We start from the raw sequence: 22,277 nt of genomic DNA on the forward strand, positions 1-22,277 counted from the left end.
TCAGATTAGACTTTCCTGCAATTCTGAAGTCAAAATATAAACTCAAAACTGTAAGATATAAACTCAAAAAGAGGTTAACTTGCATTTGCTGTAAAAGTCTGAACTGTGGAATAAAAAGTCACAATTACGTGTATTTCTTGAATAAAAAAGTAATTGCGTTCTTTTATCTCACAACTTTGACTTTTTTCTCAAATTTGACAGTTATAAATTCACAGGAAAAAGTCAGAATTGTAAAATACCTTTTTAATCTGTGGTGGAAATAAACTTTCATACAGATCAGTGTGAAAGAGCGATATCTACCAGCAACAAGGTTTCTCATTAGTGGTAGCAGATACTGCCAATAAACATCCCAGAAGAACACAACTGCTGTCCACAGCAATACACGATCCTTCTATCACAGGTCTTGAAAATCACAATTGTCAAATCTGAAAAATCAAGTTGTGTTAATATGGCACAATATATAAAAGTAAGGATGATGGCCAGGAAGTGGTATCCACACAGTATCCCAACTCCAGCATTGTCAGATTGGATGGACAGCAATATGGGCCAATGGCCCGTGTGATTATCTCAAGTGGTGATTGGCTAAAGCACACTGCGAGACACTGACCCAGTGCCGTGACATCAAGGCGACACGCCGTCCTGGTCCATACTGCTTCCTAACGCTTCAATGTCATTGCTTATGTCTGAAATCATGCGGTCCCATTCGTCACCCTCAGAGGTGGCCGTTCCTTCATCCGATCCGCCCGCAGCACCGTTTCCATTAGTGGTGGAGTCTGACGCAGAGCTTGTCGTGCGTTTGTAACGTCCAAAGCTGTCCGTTATGATGCCGCGGCCATCCTTCACGCCGATGGTTTCCAAAAAGTTCTCAAAGTGCTGGCTGTCCTTCTCAGGAATGAAAGGCCGCAGTCCTGGAGTGGAGAAAACAGAAAGGAATTTAACAAATGAAGAAAATCTCCAACATAGGTCAATAAGAACAAATGTGAAGTCTGATGTACCATTTAAATATTCTGCAAGCAGCTGTGTATTTTTGGGGGAGGGGGGAAGTTGTAGGTCCCTGACGACAACAACAGTTTGACCATAACAATTTGTGACAAATTTCAGCACAAACCATTTGAACCTGTCAAAATGCCTCACAGGCTTAACAAAGAGGCTGTTATTGAAGGATGGAGATAGAAGAAACAAAACTGGACATGGCAGCAAACTCTCAAACTGCTGGTAGTTACTCGACTCCTATGTAAATTAAAGGGGTCATATGATGCGATTTCAATTTTTCCTTTCTCTTTGGAGTGTTACAAGCTCTTGGTGCATAAAGAAGATCTGTAAAGTTGCAAAGACTAAAGTCTCAAATCCAAAGAGATATTCTTTATAAAAGTTAAGAGTCAGCCACGCCTACCTAAAACGGCGCGTTCTAACACGCCCCCACGTCTACGTCACGATATGGGAAGATTTTTTGCATAACGGCGCCCAAATGTTCAAGCAAAGAAAGAAGGCATAACTTTTATTCTCTCTGTAGTTTTGTTGTTGCCGCCGCCATGTTGTAAAGATGCTGTGTGCTTCGTTGTGAAAGCGAAACTACTTTGTTTGGCCTTCCAAAAGAGGACACGACTAGAAATCAGTGGTTAAGTTGTATTTACAACACTGTTCCAGAACAGTTCAACCCAAATATTCAGATGTGTTCAGCGCATTTTATGGAGGACGAGGACTGTTTCCTGAACAAGTAGCCTACAATGCGCCTGTGGCACAAAGGCTGTTCTATAAAGTGGGGCAGTTCCAACTTTGCAAGGACAGTCTGGCGCTTCTGACTTCTGAAAGTAAGTTTTTTTTTATATTTAAATAATTTGCCACTGATGATTCAAACGGCGAGTTTTGAGCAGTGTAGAGTAGTCTTGTTGTTTGTTGTTTCTCCGATCACAAATGCAGACATGGTTTTATGTTTACGCGGCGCAATACGTAAAAAGACAGTATAAGTAATCATGCAACAAATGCCTCGTTTGTAATGGGTTTTATTGGTTTTGTCTCGTCCTGCTGGGAGACGGCATCCCAGTATGTTAAGGGGTGTAACATTTCCATCACACACTTGAGACATTCGGCCAATCACAATCCACTGGATAGCTGGCCAATCAGAGCACACCTCGCTTTTTTAGACCGATGAGCTTTGTAAAAATCGACACGTTTCAGAAAGGCAGGGCATAGAGGAGAAAGAATAATGTACATTATATGGAAAATAATGTGTTTTTTGAACCTTAAACCGCATAAGCACATTGCATTACACCAAATACACAAAATAATGTTCTTTTTAGCAACGTCATATGACCCCTTTAAACATTCACATATCAAGTCTTAAAGATACAGTAGCAAAAATATTTAATTCTAAGGGTCATCGAGAGGATGGAAAATCAGTTACAATTTAAGTGGACTCCAGAGGAAAAATATAATCATGAATAATTTATATGGAATAAAAACCAAGAGCTAAGTAATCAGTAAAAATGGTAAAAGTCATTTTAACCAGTGTTAATTTAGTAGAATTTAAATACTATTATAGTATTTACTAATTTTGATTTTAGTGTTTATTAATTTACTATACTAAATTAGCTTTTCAATTTTCAGTTATTTTAATATAAGTAATTTTGTTATATTCAATGTCATTTTTTATTTGTTTTTGTTTTTTTATATTTATATTTAATTTATTTTGGTTTAATTTTATTACATTTTTATTTTATTTCAATTAATGAAAGCAATTAATAGTTTTAGTTAACAATAACAACTCTGCATACACTAATGTTAAAGTCAGTGAACAACGAGTAGTCCATAAAAAACAGCTATGTTGAAAACAAATTTAACACTCCAACATGTAACTAACCCAGGAGGAGGAACTTCCTGCTGTCTCCATAAAGCTGACGCAGGTTGATGCAGAACTCATGGATGGAGGCTCCGTTTCTGTACTCGCGTAACAGTGTGGCAAACTGCTGTATCTCCTGAGATGACAGCTTTGTCCTCAACTATAGCAGAGGATGACAGGAAGACAGTGTAAAAACATCATTTGTTATGCAAAGACTAATTACAGACAAATGTATTTTTATACACTGCACTCTACACACACAAACACTCACTGTGGTCATGTAGTCTTGTAGCAGTTCAGCAGCTGTTGTGCTTAGTTCACTCTCACTGGCTGTTATGGTTTGTGGGGAGGCCGGGGTGGAGGAGGGGGAGGGGCTAGAGGAGTGTCCTGCCTCTAGAGAACTTTGGAAAGTACTGAGATTGGACAAAAACACAATGATTGCTCAATTCAAGAGATAAAATGGCACATTACTGCAGAGGACATTTGAAGCGATACTCACAATGTGCTCGCCTCGGCCTCAAACACTTCTTTGACATCTTTGCTCGAGGAGTCCTCTTTTATTGGAAAAATAAGGAAAGTATTTAGAAATATTTAATTTTGCAACAAGGTCAGTGTGCTATTAACAGACTAAGCTTCAGGAAGCATAAATACGGTTCCAATAAACCACCCCAGATGAAATAGAGATGTGAAACTGACTGTGGTCTGTGGTTTTGGGCAAGTACAAATTTCCTGGGAAATCCCAAAATGATGAAGCTCTTGCCTACTCACCGCTGCAGATCGAGAGATGCCTGATGGGTGTTGTGGCTCCATCAAAGATGGCCCTGTCCAGAAAGTCAATGGTGGACTCTGTGTAGACGATCTGGAAGACTTGACTAAGTAGAACACACAGCTCCTCTGCTGCAGCCTGCAAAACCAGAGCTCATGATAATCAAACCACTGCTGCTTTTATAAACATCAAAAGTAACAGTACATTGCACAATAGCAGTAGTTTTTGCAATAAACGTGTCATGTCTTGGTCATGTCACTTGTTTCAAATTGAACAGACAAAATAAGGTCCTTTTAAATGACCAAAGCCAACCTTATTATCGACAGCCAGCACAAGCAGGCAGCAGACCTCCACAAGCACAGCGCCGCTCTCTGAAAGAGAGCTCAGAGTGGGAGATTTTGACATCTCTGTACTATGACATGGAGAACCTCCGGGGTCCTGAGCTGCAAATGCAAATCATACCCCATGGTAAGAAAACCCAAAATTTTCACACATTATCCTTAGAATCTAAAATAAATTCAATTTCCGTGTTCTGTTTCGCTTTTTGTGTAATGCTCATCCACATTACTGCGTACCTGTTTTTAGCACCACGAGGTGGAGTGAGTCGTCTCTGATGTAGGACACAGCTGCGATGTCATGAATGGGTACACGGAGAATGATGTCTTCTCCGTCACGCCACACGAGCTTCACATTGTATGCCGACAAACTGACAACAGCATCCTGCTCTGATGTCAGCTGTCCTGCCAACTGATGAGACTTCTGCAAAACACATTAGAGAAGCAATGTGGGAATTTATCTTCATATTGCGAAATAAGGCAATGTCATTGACTGTTTCTCTTACCCTGGCATTGTCAATAAGCTGCAAAACTTCTGTGCGGCTGGAGGGATTCAGATATCCAGGAACTGAGGTCAGCTGTCCCAGATACTACAATAGTAATAATAACAATAATGAAAAATAAGGAATATAATGAAAAACAATTATTTATATAAAAAAATGGCAAAAGAAAATAACAAGGATAGATACAGGAATACAACAAGAGACTGCACTACACAGTTCTTTTATTTTATTTATTTATTTTTGTCTAAGGAGCTCTAGAATCTAGGAGCAGCAGTGCTAAATAACCTGCCACCCATGGAAGTCCCTAACTAGCTAGCTAGGAAGCTAGGAAACTAAGGGAGGGAGTGGAGAAATCACAGGAGTTGATATAAATGTTGGTATCATCAGCATAACAGTGGAAACCATGGTGCTTCATTATCTGTCGAAATAAAGGCATAAAATGCAAATAGAAGCGGACCAAGTATCGAACCCTGAGGGATGCCATAGGTTGATTAGGTAAAGGTTTAGTAAAAATAAAAACTTGCTGCAAGATGGGATCCTGTGAAGAGCTTGTGGCAAACACTGTCAAATGCAGAGCTTGAATCCAAAAGAAGAATATTACGGTAACTGAGAGTTGAGTCTTTTACACGCTCTTAAGTTTAATTGGATGCTCTGCCTTTGATGGCAACAGCAAAAGATTTGGGAAGGGTTTTCTCCCCCAAAGGCTTTTGTCCCCCAAACAAAATGGTAAAATGAGTACATAATGCAATAGCACAAATTTGAAGGCGAGTAATACCTTAACTTCCTTCTCAATGTAATCATTGAGCAGAATGTCTGGGTCGATACGGTGGTCTGGGAGAGAGAGGGAGAAGGTGTGGAGGGCCCTACGCTCAGTGGACTTCTCCAGAGTCTTCTTATCTCTCCCCTTCTCTCCTTTCAGAAACACCCGCTTAAACGGAGACACAATACCTGGCTGAAGAAAGAAAGAGAGAAAGAGGAAATCACATCACGACCAGAGGAAGTCAAAAACACAAGAGCTTTTTCAGTGTGACCATAATTTTATGAGTTTGGTCAATGGCTAGCTGCACCAAAATGATTCTTGCTGATGTCGTTCTGATACACTTCACACTGACGACATCTTTGAATTCTGTGCTCTGGACTGATGGGGCAACTGTTACTACAACAATCCCAAGCTTGTAAATACATCAGCCTCCATGGAAGTGCAGGTTATTCTGAATCAAGTTATTCAATCAAATTGAACAAAAATGCAGTTTCTTTTAAAACATTCAACATAAATCAGCAAAATAGATGCATTAACTTGCTGTCCTTACCCTTCAAATGTACTACTGGCTTAAAAACAACAACACAATCAACTAGTCTCAGCACTACATTGGCTTGAGGTCTTTTATAAAATCCTATACCTTTGCAAAACATAATGAGATCGACATTCATGGAAAAAGGCTGCTACTTTGTGGTAAACCTAACCACTAATGTCAGCTTGCTATCCAAAAGAAAAGTCTCTAAGCTCTTGGAAGTAGTTAAGGCTGAAACCTGGAGGTGGACTGAATGTTTAGGCAGCCACGTTGTATTTCAAAGTCTGTGGATTTGTAATGTTGAACAGCATACTAAAATTACGCTTAAGAAAAGAAGCAAGAGTTCTGCGAGCCCTACCTCTGTCTCCATGATCAGTCACTTCGACAGCACAATGGAAACTGGCGGCGCACGACAGCTGCCCTATGCAACCGTCGACTACTGTTGCGCGCTGCTCTCAAAACAGGTTGCATGTGGCTTGTGACAAATGAGGGCTAACTCCCTCAAAGCAGCAAGACAAACCACACCCCATGACACACAAACACTCACGTTCTGCCTTAAGCTATAGTTCATGCAATCAGGAAGAACAGAAACCGCCATTTCCTGTGATAAAACACCCAAACAAAGTATAAAAAAAGGTTGTAGAAACTGCTGTCCTTCTATAAGATGATCTCCAATAATGTCATACTGCTTTGAGTAAACAGGACTTCAGGTGTGTCACTAGTATGTGCAAAATACTGGGCTAGGTAGGAAGTAATTAATAAAGAGGAACTAACAAAAACAATTATACCACTAAGAGTACAACAACACAAACAGTTTAGAAGTCTATTCAAGTTAAGGATATTTAGAATTTAGTAAAATTATAATGCACAACTATATGGCTCTTGATAATAAATAAATATCATTTTATTTTAACAATATTAAATATTCATTAATATTGTACTATAGCATTTTATTATAGGCCTAAAATGCAAATCTCCTTTTATACAATATTTATCAGGGGGCCCTGCTCCATTTTATATCCACCAAGGAGTCTTTGTCCTGAATAAGGTGGAAGAGCCCCGATATAAAGTATTCAAAAGCTAATTCATAACATTAGATGTTTTCATGTGTGAGCAATGAATCTATGATATATTCTGTCTCAGACAAGCCTAATTCTTTCACATACTATATTATTGAACAGACAAGGAATGAGACACTAAAGGAACATCAACATTTCATGAGTCTGTGTCCTTCTGAAATTTCAGAAAACAAGGTGTACAGGTGATCCTCACCTGGATTTAACAGACATACGAAGGGTGAAAGTGAAAGGTTTGGTGCCAGTAAGATTATTTAAAAGAAATGATTACTTTATTCAGCAAGGATATATTAAATTGATCAAAAGTGACAGTAAAGACATTTGAGTCATGGGGTATCAAATAAACCAGTGCTTCTCAAAGTCCGGACTCCGGTCCGGATCCGGAGGGAATTCAGTCCGGACCCGCCTCCATTTCAAGAGCACTAATTATTTCCTACTTTAATAAACGCATGTTAAACTTGTAAATCATTTGTTTAGTTTTTTTAATGTCTTTTTGGAGATTGTCCGAAATGAAAGCGAAGGCGAGATATTGAAACTTTTCCTTCAAGATATTTGTTGTCATGACATCCAGTGAGCATATGCTAATATGAGTTATTTTTTATTTATTTATTTTTGTTATCACTTAGATTATGGCTATTTGACTTATAGCAGTGTCCAGTGTTTCCCATACATTGAGTTATTTGTGGCGGCCCGTCATAAAATCAAAACTGACCGCCACAAATAGATTTTCCAAAAGGATTCTACTTCGTTGAACAAACTGAGCACTGCACGTTTTTAAATTAAAATGCAGCGCGGGTGTTTTTATATGAATGTATCACTGAAAAGAACCGACCGTTTTCAGAAAAGCTTCAATGTCATTTTCATTTCTAGCATTTGTGAGCTCAGCGCTTATTTGATTACAGCCGTTACCGTGGAAACCACTATATCTCTGCTCCAACCGCGCCTCCTGCTGGCAGAGAATCAATTTGCATTTGCAAGTCTGTGACAAACACTGGTGTCTGTCATCAAACATAAAAAGCATGCTTCAGAACTGTTTTGAGAAGGTGCTTTGAGCCATGTATTATTACTATGAGTTAGGCTACTATTACTATTACCATCTTGTGCCCTGCAATAATCATTTACTCAAACTCGCTTTTATGAGATAAAGGGAAAAAAAAAAAATCAGCCAATCATATTGTTTTGCATGTTATGTAGCCTATGTTTATTAAAAACAAGTTTTATAATAATCAATTGTTCCGGTCCGGACCTTTGACACCGATGAAAATTAGCTTTGGACCTTTGAATGTAGACTTTGGGAACCCCTGAAATAAACCAAATTTCAGAAACTCTAATTTTTGATTTGTCAATATTCTTTTCTGAAGAAAGATAAATATGTACAGTGATGAAAGCCAAATTCTTAAAGGGGTCATATGATGGGATTTCAAGTTTACCTTTCTCTTTGGAGTGTTACAAGCTGATTGTGCATAGATAAGATCCCCGAAGTTGCAAAGACTAAAGTCTCAAAACCAATGAGATATTCTTTATCAAAGTTAAGACTCTGCCACGCCCCCCTAAAACGGCTCGTTCTAACACGCCCCCACATATCTACCTCACTATGTGGAAATATTTGCATAATGCCGCCCAAATGTTCACGCAAAGAAAGAAGGCGTGGTTTCAGTAACCGTAGTTAGTGTTGAAGCAGCCATGTCAGGGAGACGCTGTGTGTTTCTAGGCGAAAGCAAAAGCACTTTATTTGGCCTTCCGAAAGTAGATGCATTTAGTCAATGTATATTTAGAGTAATACACTATTTTGCAGAGGAGGGTCAAAATAACAATTTTCACCTGAGATTCAAAGCCAAATTTCAGGGGAGTAAAAAATTATTTTAGAAAGATGGCAGCATCATTGTTATTTTTACACAGAGATTGGCTGGTTTATTAGTAAAATCTGTTGACTTTAGCAATCTTTGTTGCATTATTTGCCAATGGTGATCATTCAAAAATGGGGAATAGGCATTTTTCAAGTTTTTTCTCCAAAGTTCACATGCCTGTAATTCAAGAAGTATTAAAGATATCTTAATGCCCTTTTACATATTGGGTCTTAAAAAACATTGCTTTTGGCATCTTCATTTTTAAAGGTTCAGTTCACCCAAAAATGAAAATTCTGTCATTAATTACTCACCCTCATGTTGTTCCAAACCGTAAGACCTTCGTTCATCTTCGGGACACAATTTAAGATATTTTTGATGAAATCTTAGGGTTCTGACCCTCCCATAGACAGCAAGGTAACTACCACGTTCAAGGTCCAGAAAAGTGCCAAGATGACTGACAAAGTAGTCCATGTGGCATCAGTGGTTCAACTGTAAAGTTACGAAGCTACGAGAATACGTTTTTCATCACGCCGGATCTGGGTCAGCGCCGCCACACGCTCGCGTCATGATACTGTCGTGAACGCACGTCCACAAGTGACGCAGTAGAGACGAAAATGTGTAATAAAGTCGTTATTTTTGTTTTCTTTGTGCAAAAAAGTATTCTCGTAGCTTCGTAACTTTACAGTTGAACCACTGATGTCACACAGACTACTTTGTTGATCATCTTGGTACTTTTCTGGACCTTGAACGTGGTAGTTACCTTGCTGTCTATGGGAGGGTCAGAGCCCTCAGATTAGGGCTGCATGATTATGACAAAAATCATAATTGTCGATTATTCCCTTGAAATTGTAATTACGATTATCACAATTTACATTGAATGATGTTTATACCATTGTTTGATGCAACAGCATGCCGTATTTTTATATGAAAATAAACATGCTGAAAACACTAACTGAAAAACTTTGTGCTTTTCTATAGTATTAAGCCTCAAATGTCAACTATAAATCGGATTGGTTTCTTCAAATTATAAAAAAGTTAAAATATGAATGGTATTATAATGTTATACTAAAACTAAAATTAAAATAATGCGGAAAAACCCTTAAGATAACATGTCGAAAGAAAAAAACACATCTTAAGCACGCAGAATAACATAAGTGGACTTTGAACGATTAATTGCCACTTTAAACGATTATGTAATTGTGGCATCCATAATTGTAATCACGATTAGAAATTCGATTAATTGTGCAGCCCTACCTCAGATTTCATCAAAAATATCTTAAATTGTGTTCCGAAGATGAACGAAGGTCTTACGGGTTTGGAACGACACAAGGGTGAGTAATTAATGACAGAATTTTCTTTTTTGGGTGAACCAACCCTTTAAGGCCCTATATCTTTCAGTCCCTGAGATACTGTAATTTCAATTTGGCTCCAGAAGTAAATTCTTAAACTGTACACATTTTAGTGATCAAAAACCATTCGAAAACAGTTAGTTTGAATTGTAATAATTAAAAAAAAATATACTGTTTTACTATTTTTTGAGCATGAGAATTTTTTTCAAAGCCATTTAAAAAAATCTCACCAACACCAAACTTTTGAATGGTAGATTATATAAAAAGATTTTATTGCTTTAAGTTCAAGGTTTTTATTTATTTCAGGTTTTACAAAAGCTGCTGTTTACATTAACAAATAATCACAATAAAAATATTACTAATATAAAACAAATTTCACACTGATTTTGACAGTAAATGACTCAATGCCTCCACCCTGTGGACACTTGAGGAAACTGATTCTCTGCTAAATCAAACAACCAAAACATTCATTAACATTACATTTACATTTAGCAAACGCTTTTATCCAAAGCGACTTACAAATGAGGACAATGGAAGTAATCAAAATCAACAAAAGAGCAATAATATGAGCAATGCTATGACAAGTCACAGTTAGTTTAATGCAATACACGTAGCAAGGTTTTTTTTTTAAATCATAAATAAAAAGAAAACAGATAGAATAGAAAAAGAATAGAGCAAGCTAGTGTTAGAGGCCTTTTTTGCTTTTGTTCATTGTATAATAAATAAAAAGAAAACAAATAGATAGAATAGCGTGTTTTTTTTTTTTTTTTAAAGAAAACAAGCAGTTAGCAAATAAAGAGTGCAAGTCTAAAAGGGGCAAGTTTTTTTTTATAAAGAATAGAATTAGAATAAAGAGTGCTATGTTTTAATGCTAAAACATTACCGCTTTAATAACGACTGAAAGCCCAACCTTTGAAAGTTTACACAACATCCTACAAAACTATGAAAATTGATTTGCTTTGACTGAGGGAAAGAAAGCATCCGCAGCACAGTGGTGATTAAGATGCAGACACAGGGGGCGTCACATCCTGTCTGAATCTTTGGAGAACCCAACCCTCTAGAAGGGACCTCCGGTCTGCAGTTATACCTACTTGCAACCCACATTCTCCCCTGTGTATGAGGAGGAAAGTGTGAGCTCGGCATGGAAACACCTCCCCTACAAAAACGCTGATCTGACAGGAAACGTCACATCATAAGAACCCTGTCTGTGATCCTGCCATTCCTCACATCAGATAATGCTGTTCCTGCAGGCCTATTAACTTCAACATCGGATAGAGGAGTACATAGACTCAATATAGGGTCAAAGAGGAGACTTTTAAGGTCTGATCATTTTATTTTAGCAATCAATGCGCAAAAATGTGTAACCGTACCCTTAATTTTGAAACTGCACTCACAAAATCACAAACACAGATTTGTAGAGCCATTCCCACAATTTAGAAATCTCTGCTCACAGCTAAAATGTAGATGTTATCATTAATAGTAATAATTTAAATTTTTATATTTACATTTTAGATATATATACAAACAAATTTTGTTAAAAAAATTAAACCATTTCTTTAGTTAATTATATATATATACACATACATACATACATACACACACACAGTGGGTACGGAAAGTATTCAGACCCCCTTCAATTTTTCACTCTTTGTTATATTGCAGCCATTTGCTAAATATATATATATATATATATATAGCAAAAGTTAGTAAATGTATCTGGAAAGTTTTTAAGAAAAGCCTGGATGTATTTTACATTCTAATTTTAGGTTCACAGCTTCTAACTTAAAATCTATTAAGAGCCATGCTATATGTTATTTTGCAGTTTTGGCTCTTTTTTTGTTTATTTATATGAGATTTATATATTATTTACTACAATGTAAAATTCCAATATTTTAGGATCATATCTACTACAAGAACATCAGTGTAGACATATTTCTTAATTGGAGGACCGTGCTGCGATACTATGGATGTAGTTTATGAATCTTTGAGTAGCTACTGATTGTATAGATTACAAAAAATTATAAACAGACAGTACAGATTAGAAAATTCATGTACAGATGATCGCGTCTCAAATATTTTTTCTACGGTACCATAGAGGGGCTCTGTAACTCTGACCGAAGTATGAGCGAGATACTAAATGCCATAAAGAAGCTCAGAAGACAATGACAAGAGACAGATATGCTACAATCACAGTAAAGTCACATGCTGAGATTCTCAGGTTATTTTGGGTGATGCGTCTAAATAAAGCGACTAACGTAAACCACCAGCAATTCCCCTAACGTTACTAATCCAGTCAAGTAACGTCAACGACAAAACGCATAGAGAATCCTCTAAATATCATTAGTGATAAGAATAAAATGTGGGTGTTTTTATGAGGCTGAGGAGAGCTAATACAGCTGTTTATCTGTGGTCAGGCCAACACTTTTCAACTACTAACCAGTTTGTGGATCATGCGCGTAAACTCTCAAAATATTACAATGTTGACTTACCTTTTTGACTTTCTTTACGTCATCCTCCATCTCTATGTACAAATGCTCTTCATTTTAATTGTATTAGATGCAGTTCTGTCCTCGAGTTCAGTGCCATCTGCCTCGTACACTTCCACGGAGGCGCTTTACCGATCTAAACTAAACAAAATAAACGACTAACCTTCTTAATCGTGATAAACAAAAAATAGGGATTTATTCAGAAGGAGACAGAGGCCGATAAAATGTCATAAAATAAAACAAAAGCAGCAACAAACTTTTCAATCCTGCCGCCATTTTGGGCGTAGGACGTCTACCCACAGTGCTTTGCGAGACAAACAGAAAACATAACATCTCTAAATGCTTATTTGGAACATATAATGTAACATAGCCTACTTCTATTTTAAATCTGTTCCTTCAATAACGTTTGTCTTTATTTATGGATTTACTCAAGTAGCTATTTTAGACTATTGATACTTCATCTGTTGTAACCACCACCAAAGTAACAGTACTATTGTTAATCAGACCCCCCTTCCCCCCAATCCTGAATGTGGTTACATGCTTGGATATATGAATAAGTTATGAATTCTGAATACATTCGAGTGTTTCATAACTAATAACTCGATTGCAGCAATTTGATGATAAAAAAAATGAATTATAATAATGTAATATCTTTATTAAACAACAATTTGTTACTCTGGGAAATCTATCTCTATCATATCAGTATACATTCACATACACATCTGAACATATACATTAGTATATAACCACTTTGATCTGTCATTGGGCAAATTCTGCATAAACATAAAGGATACAGTGTTATATATATGTACTCACTTTCAAATACTATACTTATTTTTCCAGTCTTCAGTGATGAACAGTCTCATATATAGATCTACAGTAAGGCTCAACATATTCTTTTTTGTCAGTATGATATTCCCTTTTTTGCCTAAAAACTAAAGTTTACAAAATCAACCGTAGCACCATATGTTGTCAGTATTAGTAATATGTTTTCCCAAAAATAAGGTCTAATGCATTACTAGACATCAGTTTTGTTCTCAAATAATGGCAATCAAACAAAACAATTTACTTTCATTTGTATTTGACAACATCAAATAAATCTTTTTTTTTCTCAACATAAGCAATAAGTACAGTCAGTTATGAAAAAAGAAATGTTACAGATAGTAGCAAATAATTTGCTTAACTTTGTGCCTTCTTTCTTTAACACCCCATGTGAGAAACACAATGACGATCTAACACAATCTGTTTTACAGGTAGCTTACCCGTGTCCAACAGCATGGATAACAACTCTAAAATCAGCAGCAATTCATCTGACAACCATAATCATTAATAAGATCATTTTCCAACAAAATATACAGCCAGATCTACAATAACAGAAGAAATACACATAGGTTTAGGACATAGAGATGACAGGAATATACAACACAGCAATCACCTTCTATATGTTTAGCGATCCCTTTTTACCAGTAGTCCTTTTAGGCCTATATGATGAATGTCAAAATGATGCATTTTCATCTTTTTTTTCTCTTACGAGAAATCCTAGTGCAGATTCTAAACACCTAAACATTTTTTTTTAAAACAAATATACATAAAAATAAACAGAAATTCGGGGAAGAAGTAAAAAATAAACATATTTGCTGCACCAATGCTTCTTTGTACAGCTTGAAACATAATAAATGGCACCATATTTCAAAGAGAGATGTTTGGCTGTAAACTGTGTTGAGGTGCTTGTTCTTCCAGAGAAGAAAGTGTCCGTGAGCTTAAAGAGACAGGTCTATCGGACGGTGGCCTTGCTTAGTGAGCCACAACAGGGGTCCTGCGGTCCACATTCGTGGTAGCACCTTTAGAATATGTTGATAAGCACCAGGTCAAGAAACAAAAATGCACCGTTTTGTGGTTGTTTCGTCATCAGAACTTTTGGCTCTATATCAATACTGATCATTGCGGAACCACTGTACAGAACTGGATTTGATGAGCGTGTAGAGAACCCTGGAGCGATGGGTGGGACATAGCACTGAAGAAAACATGCACGTGTGTTGGAGGAGTCACCATAGGATGCATTTTGCGAGCATGCTAAGTATCCAAAGGATGTAGAAGCAGTCTGAAGATGGTTCAGCACTAGAGGCCTTTAAAAATGTGTCCAATGCCATCTCAGGTTTTAGTTAAAATATTCCACCCAGTCAGCACCATATTTACGTACCCCACTTTTTCTATTCTTATTGGTCTACACACATTTTTTCTTTTTTTTTTCTTCTTTTTTTTTTGCAGGCATAAATCCATTTGGCTAGACATTTTTGTTCACAAGACAAACGACAGAGAGAAAAGATTAACTTGTTGGCACTACAGCTCATTCGTTTTGCAAGACAGAGGAAGGCATAGACAGAAGTACATTAACAATCATTAATCATTAAGTAAATTGCTAACTTCATCATAACTGTCATTTAGTACCCAAACAAACCAAATCTCATTGCTTTTTCGTATCCGATCATAAACAAAACCCTCGAGAATAGTCGAATGGAACCGGTCTGTGTATTTCGTCTTCGGGAAAAGTGTGGAACCCAACATTCAAGTAGATGTTAAGTATTGCCTTTAAGTTGTAATATGCAGATCATTTCATTTTGCAAAGATTTACCCAGGAGTGCACTTTCTGTGTGGGTACGGGACAAAATTGACTGGCTTGTTACAGTACTGAGCGAAATATGAATGGAGATAGAGACACTGGCATTGTTGTTTGCTGCACTGGCTGCCATGGCTACACAGAAGCACCCAAAAAGACAAGGCACCACAAAGAATCAGATATTAGAGACTGGTCCCACTTACCCATCCCACCCTCCACATCTACAAATGGCGGCATGACTTTAATATCGACTAAACTGATGTGTAACTTGTTTGACTAGTAAGGCAGTAATCTAAAACGAACCAGTTCGGAATTATATGCATGCTGTACAGGGTTGGATTTGTTGCAAATCCTGACCTGTATCTGATCAAACGTGGCGATGTTGGTCACAACACATCATGCTAGTGGAATAATAGAAGAAAATATCATATCACAGTGTAGTTGAAAATATCACCTGGACTGTCTTTCCTCAAATGCGTTAGCAGTTACTGATTCTGTAATTGGACTATGAACGTATCATGGGATGCCAGGCAGCCGAGTCGCGCAACCGTAAAAACGAGTAGCTGTCATACACGTCATAGCGTAACAGGGTTGGTGATATCCCAGCAAACAACAGTGCATCAATGTGCCAAGCACCTACAGAAGTGGAATATCGGTGACTTTTTAGGCACTGGCAGGGAACAGGGAACAGGGAACAGGGAACAGGGAACAGGAAACGGAACTGTTTCGTTCTTTTGCTTAAACTGAAAACCTGATATTGCAAGGGTTACGGAATATTGATGTTTTGGAATAAGAATTGCATGAAATCACCTGCCCGTCCCCCGTTCCCTTTGGCCAGGTTATAAATCCAAGTTTTTATCTTGAAACATAGTCTTTGCATCCAAATATCCTAGATAACACTCGCATGAGAGGGGTGGAGGGGTCAGAGCAGCAACCAAGGATGGATCTGAAGAGGTAAGACCTACAAACCAAAGTCATACGCATACACACACTCACTGATAGCTATTGTCTATCCTCATGTTCTTTTCCATCCCTGGCAAAAAAAACCCTCCACATCGTCAACTACAACCGATCTGAAGTCTGCTTGGAAAATTTCAGCAGGCACAAATGGGGTTTGTAGCAGCCCATGCGGTGAAACTTGGCATCCCATGTTAATTTCTGCATTTATCTCGCCTGGATGCTAAACAAAGCGTCAGAACAACAAAAATTACTCAGCCCTCACAGAGCAATTCATTCTCAATTGAATTGATGAAATCAGGGGAAAATTACCTCAGGATTGGAGGTAAACAAGTGGCTTTTTGTAGAGGTAACCCTCAGGTTTGTTCTAAGTGCACAGTATATAGGATACTGAAAAAAACAAACATAAAATGGGATGTTTAATTCAATAATCTTGCACATTAGAAACCCTCATTCGCTGGTTGGCACCTGGCAACCTAGTCAATCCTCAATATGTGCAACCTTGGCATGCATTCGATGGTGGTGTATAAACTTAGCTAATTTCAGGCAAAAGCAACACCTTTTTCTCCAATCACTTCAAAGTACATTTTCAAAAAAATATTGCACAATTCAAATAAAGAACCTTTTTCTTTTATCAAAAATGAATATAGTACATTTTGAATGCGAATGGTATACCATTTACACATGTAAATGTGTCAAGGTTCTTCACCTTTTGAGAAACCATTAGCCTTTTTTCTGAAGAAAAGGTTTAAGTGGAGAGAAAAATGCAATTTTGTGCAGGGAATGATGGAGGAGTACTAAAGGTTAGAGTTGAGCACCACACACAGCAAATATTTCTGTTCATTATTACAATGTAAAAATGGCAACAAGCAATTGTTACTTTAAAGATCAGTTTTCTAACCCATGATTTAACCCTCAAAAATAACTTTGATGTAACCTATTTCATTAAGGTTTGTTTAGTCATATTACTTAATATTTTTCATTGAATAAAACCAATTAATTGAATTCAATTTTAATGTTGATTCACATAAAGCACATTTTGTAAATTATATGACAAAATATGTTTAACAGTAGTTTATTTTTATGTGTGTGCGTGTTTATTTATGGAAGGACTTATTTAAGGAAATATGTCCTATTTATTCTTTCTAGCTTTCATCAGTTGCACTCACATGTAATATAAATGGGTTAAAAAATATATCAGTGGGCCATATATAAAAAATTATAATAATCATATGCACTACCGTTTAAAAGTTTTGGGTATATATTAGACGTTAGTAATATAGCAGTAATTACTCCAGTTTTCAGCAATTTCTTCAGAAATCATTTTAATATGGTGAATTTGGTGCTCAAGAAACATTTCTTATTATTAATATTGAAAGCATTCATGCTGCTTAATATTTTTGTGGAAACCGTGATACATTATTTAGGATTCTTTGATGAATAAAAGGTTCAAAGAACAGCATTTATTTGAGAAAGAAATGTAATTACATTATCCTTTAAACAGAATAGAAAAGTTGTACTGTTTACTGTCACTTTTGATCAATTTAATGCATCCTTACTAAGCCCAAACTTTTGAACGGTAGTGTATATAAGAAAATATGTCCCATTTATTTAGACATAGCAGTCATAAAGTGCACCCTCACATACTACAGATGGGTTAAAAAAATTGTGGGCCATATGTAAAAAATTCAAATATTCAACTCCCTCAGATTACAGAGCTGAAGATATCACATCACTAGTGAGATTCAGTAGGAAAAGACATATTAAGATCAATATTAAGGCCCTTGATGACCAAAATAGTGGTGGCAGTATAATATGGTAGGCCGTCACCAACATTTAACACCAATTTTTTACATGACATCATTGCATTTTATTTGAAAAATGATTGTACCTTTTTGGTGCACTTTCCCAACAATTTCAAGCCTCTTCCCCCTTTATCAAAGGAGAAAAGGAGTGGGGCATCGTGTGCTTTTTTTGACAATTAAATGTGCTTTTTAGTGTCTAGCTAATATTGACTCATTTGCCATCTTTAAGAACAGTTGTCACCACAACTGTCTGGGAAAAATGTAGGCACAAAATGGTAAAAGCAAAATCAGAATGAGGATGCTAAAGACTATGTTCCTCCATCATTCCCATCATACACATTTTAGAGGCGACAGGGCCACAAACACCATCAAACATACACATTAGTCGAACATTCACGCCATAGTAACCCAAACTAGGGAATGTTGTATTTCGGACTAACTCTAACTCTACACTCTGTTAGTCAAAATATATGTTGAATATTCTCTGTTTAGACTCTTTTAGATGCACTCTTATAGCTTCAGAGCACAACTAAATAAAAAAGCACCAGGGGAAGTGGAGAACCAGAGAGGGCATGATAGTAGAGACAGAGCGGCATCGCACACCTTCACAGGGAGGACTCATACTGGAGCAGCTCGTAGAGGAGAGGTCCATCCCTGTACCTGATGCCCACCGCATTGGGGCTGATGTACTGGAGGATGTTTATGGTCCGCCGCAAACGCCGGTCCACAAAGTGAGCATCCCAGGCTGGGTAGCGCTTCCTGGGCATGTCGATCTTGATGAGGGGCCCCTCGGGGGGGATGGGCCTACCCGCCGCATCGGTGGGCTCTGTGGATCTCACCTGGAACACCGGCAGACAAGTGTCTGTGGCGGCCTCCTCCGGCTCGCTGTAGTCCCCTGAAGCCATCCCCCTGGTCGGGGTGGCTTGGGAGCCCCGAGGCCCCGGAGTGGGAGCCATGGGCTCAGCCTCGGGTGGCAAGGGGAGGCCCCAGAGCAGCTCAGCACAGCAGGAACTGGCCAGCACCCTCAGCCGGGGCCCCATGGGATGCAGGACGCTGTAGTAGAGGACCATGCAGGCCACTCCGGAGGCAAAGCACAGGAAGACGCCGCAGAGGGCGGATGCAGCGTAGGAGTCGGTAGTGACCGGGTCTCTGTAGGTGTACCACAGAGCAGTAAGGATGGTATTTTCCACCAGCACCAGCAAATAATAAACCACCATGCGGAATCGGGTCCTTCCCTCCTTGACGTTAAACCAGCAGAAGACATAGACCACGCCTACCACCATGTTGAATAGCACCTCCTCCCACTTGGACATACAGAAGTCGGTTCCTCCATGGATTACCCAGAAGGCCATGGCACACCAGTGCAGCACCACAAAAATGCCAAAATAGATGTGGAAAACTGAGGCAAAGAGGGCGAAAGATAGCGCCCGAGAAGAAATGGTGAAGAAACGCCACAGAAGATGCACCAGCGCTCCCCGGTAGCTCATGCTCTTTTGGTCGTCGCGGGAATCACGCAGAAGCTTGTGGTACGAGGCCAGAACCCAGGAAAGAGAGAGGAGAGACGCGACCGCCGACACACCTGGACAACAGAGAGACATACAATGTTGTTGCTTGTTTATAGTTGGAATTAATATGATTGTAATGCTATTGTATTGTGAGTAAATCATAGGGTAATTTACATTTTTAGGTGAACTATCCCTTTAAGTCTTTTTACAAGATAAATGGACAAGTATCAGGACCACAATAAACACATTAAAGTGTGTTTCAAATTCCAGGTTCTAATCTAATATTATTCTAACACACTGCAATCTTTGTAAATTTTCTGTGTGAAAAAAAGAACAAAATCACAATCCATTATATATGGACTGTGATGAATAACATTAACTGTCTGTATCCAGTAATGCTAATGAAAAGCACGCTAACACATACAAACAGCATCAATCATTGTCTTATCATTTCTACAACACCTGCCTACCATTTGTTGGAGCCATTTTCCAAAACACACCTCTTTCTTGTTCTATATATCTTTTTTCTAAGATGTTTACCATTCATCCTGCTGAGCTCAGACTTCATGTTCATAAAGGCATCTGCACTGCTGGCAGTGCTGTCACCTCAAACGTAAGAAATGGTCTTACGGCTCAGATTATCTGCTGCACAGCAGAAAAAACATGCTCCCCACAAACACAGTTGATCATTCAAAAAGTCTCAGACAGGGAGGGCATTATACTCAGATTCATCCACAACTCAGCCTTTTTTCCAGATGCACAGTATAGATTTTCCATGATGTGTCCGGTTTTCTGAAAGATTAAGATAGTTGTTTGACGTGTTGATAAATTAATACAACACAAAGCTGTGAGATCCAGTTGGGCATATACTATTGTCACTTGAAAAGCTAACCTAACAGAAAATTTTGGCCATGCATCATGTTGTTACAGAGCCTTGAGTTGCACTCATAAAAAATTAATGGTACATTTCCAGTAACATTTCTAATCAGGAAATTAGGATTAACTGAATCACTAGATTAACTGAATCAATAGAATTGCATTATGCTAGACCACAATCACAAAATATGAAATCATGAGTAGTTGCTAGAGCATGCAATGCATGTGAAAAATCAACAACAGTCAATTTGAAACAACTCTCACTACTGAAATTATTAACCTATAATTGCATTATGCTAGACCACAATCACAAAATATGAAATCATGAGTAAATATATCTTCTGAAAGGTATAAATTGTCACATTCTTCTTGCCAAGGTTTCAGAGTTATCCCAGTGAAATTTACACATCCAAAAACATTCATCACTGACACACATAAGCAGTACTGTTCGAAATGTCAGTGGTCTCAGTACAGAGCCTAGAGGCACTCCTTACACTGCAGTGTTTCTGCCCGGTTCTTCTGGATCATGATGCAGAGCTGGAGAACCAGCTGTGGAGCACTTTCCAGAAATGTCTCCAATAGACGGAGCATGTTGACATCGGCATACTCGTACATCATGGCCCAGTAGAAGCGTCGCTGGTTCTCCTTTTGTCTGCGGCTCTGGATTCCAAGATACATTGCTCTGATGTACCTGCAGAGGTGCAGACGCAGAAGAGAAGGAAAGGAGATATAGTATAAAGCTGGAATATACAGAGAAGGAATTATACAGATTACATTTCAGATAAAGAAAATGACAGTAAACAAAAAAGGGAAACAGAGAAACAAAAAACAAGGGTAGGGATCAGTTAACCAGATTGATATCACATACCCATTATGGATGTACATCCTCTGTGAGATTATGACCTTGTGGGATATTTGTATTCTTCAAACCAGTGTTGTGTTGGGGAGGAACTAAAAGTAGCAATGGTGTTACTTTAATTTTTTTTTAAAAGTGTGACAGCAGCTCAGCTGTTCTCCTAGTAGTGTAGTTTTTCTTGTAACAATCTACTACACTAATGGTGTAGTGTGAAAATGCACTTTGCTGTTTTTGTCACATTTTTGCACACAGTTTTGTGACTGAGATAGCTAAGGCTAACCACAACTACTATCGAACACAATCTGACACACACTGGTAGAATGTCTCGCTCTTTTTTTCTATAACTTCACTTGTCGGTGTTTGTGCCAGACCAGAGTATGTGTATTATCGGTGGGCATTTTTCAGTGATTCATTCTACAGGTTACATCATTACTAGTAGGTGGCAACAAGTGCTTGTCATTATTAGTGAGTCATTTGAATTATTAACTCAATCAATACACTCAGCAACACTGATTTTTTAAAAAACTAAACAGGCAACTATAACTGAATTATTCATCATCTGTATCATTCAGATACACTCAGCAACACTGAGTTTTTTAACTAAACAGGCAACTATAACTGAATTATTCATCATCTGTATCATTCACTTCACTGATTCATTCAACAACACTGATTCCTTAAGAAACAAAACAAAAGAAGGGCTCAAAAAAGCTGAAAAATGCCACGTCTGCAGGCAGCATACAGAGGTAGGAAGGCAACAAGCATCTGAATCCAATGATCATCTCACATCCTTTCTACTAAGATTTTCTATTCCATGACTACTGAGCGAATAAAGTTAAATGCATTGTAAAAGTGTGTTTGGTGGTCAGTTTGTGTGCAAATGTATGTTTTTGGCCAACTTTTTCCTTTTTCATAATTTAAGGGAGAAATTAGTATTGGTGTGTTTGGTGGTCAGTTTGTGTGTAAATGTATGTTTTTGGCCAACTTTTTCCTTTTTCATAATTTAAGGGAGAAATTAGTATTGTAGTAATTACAAATGACATATACACTTATTCACATTTATTACCAAAGCTCTCTCTATTTTGTTGTAGATCATAAAACCGTTATGCTCAGAAGTCTGTCTGAAATCTGTCATGCACAATGTCTGCCAGCAAAGTCATTGCCTGAT

At 37.9% G+C, this 22,277-nt stretch overlaps 2 protein-coding genes across 3 annotated transcripts in view; both read right to left on the reverse strand.

Moving 5' to 3' along the window:
- Window positions 1-219: 219 nt before the first annotated feature.
- LOC107589047 (cerebral cavernous malformations protein 2 homolog) lies at window positions 220-12,782 on the reverse strand. Of its 2 annotated transcripts, none has more exons than XM_016277353.1 (10): window positions 12,497-12,782; window positions 5,219-5,395; window positions 4,447-4,530; window positions 4,181-4,364; window positions 3,918-4,048; window positions 3,608-3,743; window positions 3,339-3,393; window positions 3,111-3,252; window positions 2,861-2,999; window positions 220-908 (listed from the first exon to the last, which is right to left on the reverse strand). In XM_016277353.1, exons 1-10 carry the CDS (start codon window positions 12,524-12,526, stop codon window positions 622-624), a joined length of 1,365 nt encoding a protein of 454 aa, XP_016132839.1. In that variant the 5' UTR covers window positions 12,527-12,782; the 3' UTR covers window positions 220-621. The 2 variants fall into 2 exon arrangements, with proteins under 2 accessions (XP_016132839.1, XP_016132840.1); XM_016277354.1 differs by lacking the exon at window positions 12,497-12,782 and adding an exon at window positions 6,094-6,344.
- Window positions 12,783-17,622: 4,840 nt separating this feature from the next.
- xkr6b (XK, Kell blood group complex subunit-related family, member 6b) overlaps window positions 17,623-22,277 on the reverse strand; it is a 53,121-nt gene continuing 48,466 nt past the window's right edge. The window contains exons 2-3 of the mRNA XM_016277352.1: window positions 20,748-20,944; window positions 17,623-19,451 (exon numbers count right to left, since the gene is read on the reverse strand). Of these exons, the coding sequence (XP_016132838.1) occupies window positions 18,478-19,451; window positions 20,748-20,944 (1,171 nt within the window). The 3' untranslated portion in view covers window positions 17,623-18,477. The remainder of the gene's footprint in view (window positions 19,452-20,747; window positions 20,945-22,277) is intronic.

This window comes from Sinocyclocheilus grahami, unplaced genomic scaffold (genome assembly GCF_001515645.1).
Source record: "Sinocyclocheilus grahami isolate Dianchi unplaced genomic scaffold, SAMN03320097.WGS_v1.1 scaffold111.1, whole genome shotgun sequence".
In the NCBI taxonomy this organism is placed as follows: Eukaryota; Metazoa; Chordata; class Actinopteri; order Cypriniformes; family Cyprinidae; genus Sinocyclocheilus; species Sinocyclocheilus grahami.

What these genes read in the sequence shown, in the direction of transcription:
- LOC107589047 (XM_016277353.1), bottom strand. Translation starts at nt 12,526, where the DNA reads ATGGAGGATGACGTAAAGAAAGTCAAAAAG. An exon ending in ACATTGAGAAGGAAGTTAAG is followed by an intron (nt 4,531 to 5,218) that starts GTATTACTCGCC and finishes TTACTATTGTAG; the next exon opens with TATCTGGGACAGCTGACCTC. An exon ending in TGCTGGCTGTCGATAATAAG is followed by an intron (nt 3,744 to 3,917) that starts GTTGGCTTTGGT and finishes CTGGTTTTGCAG; the next exon opens with GCTGCAGCAGAGGAGCTGTG.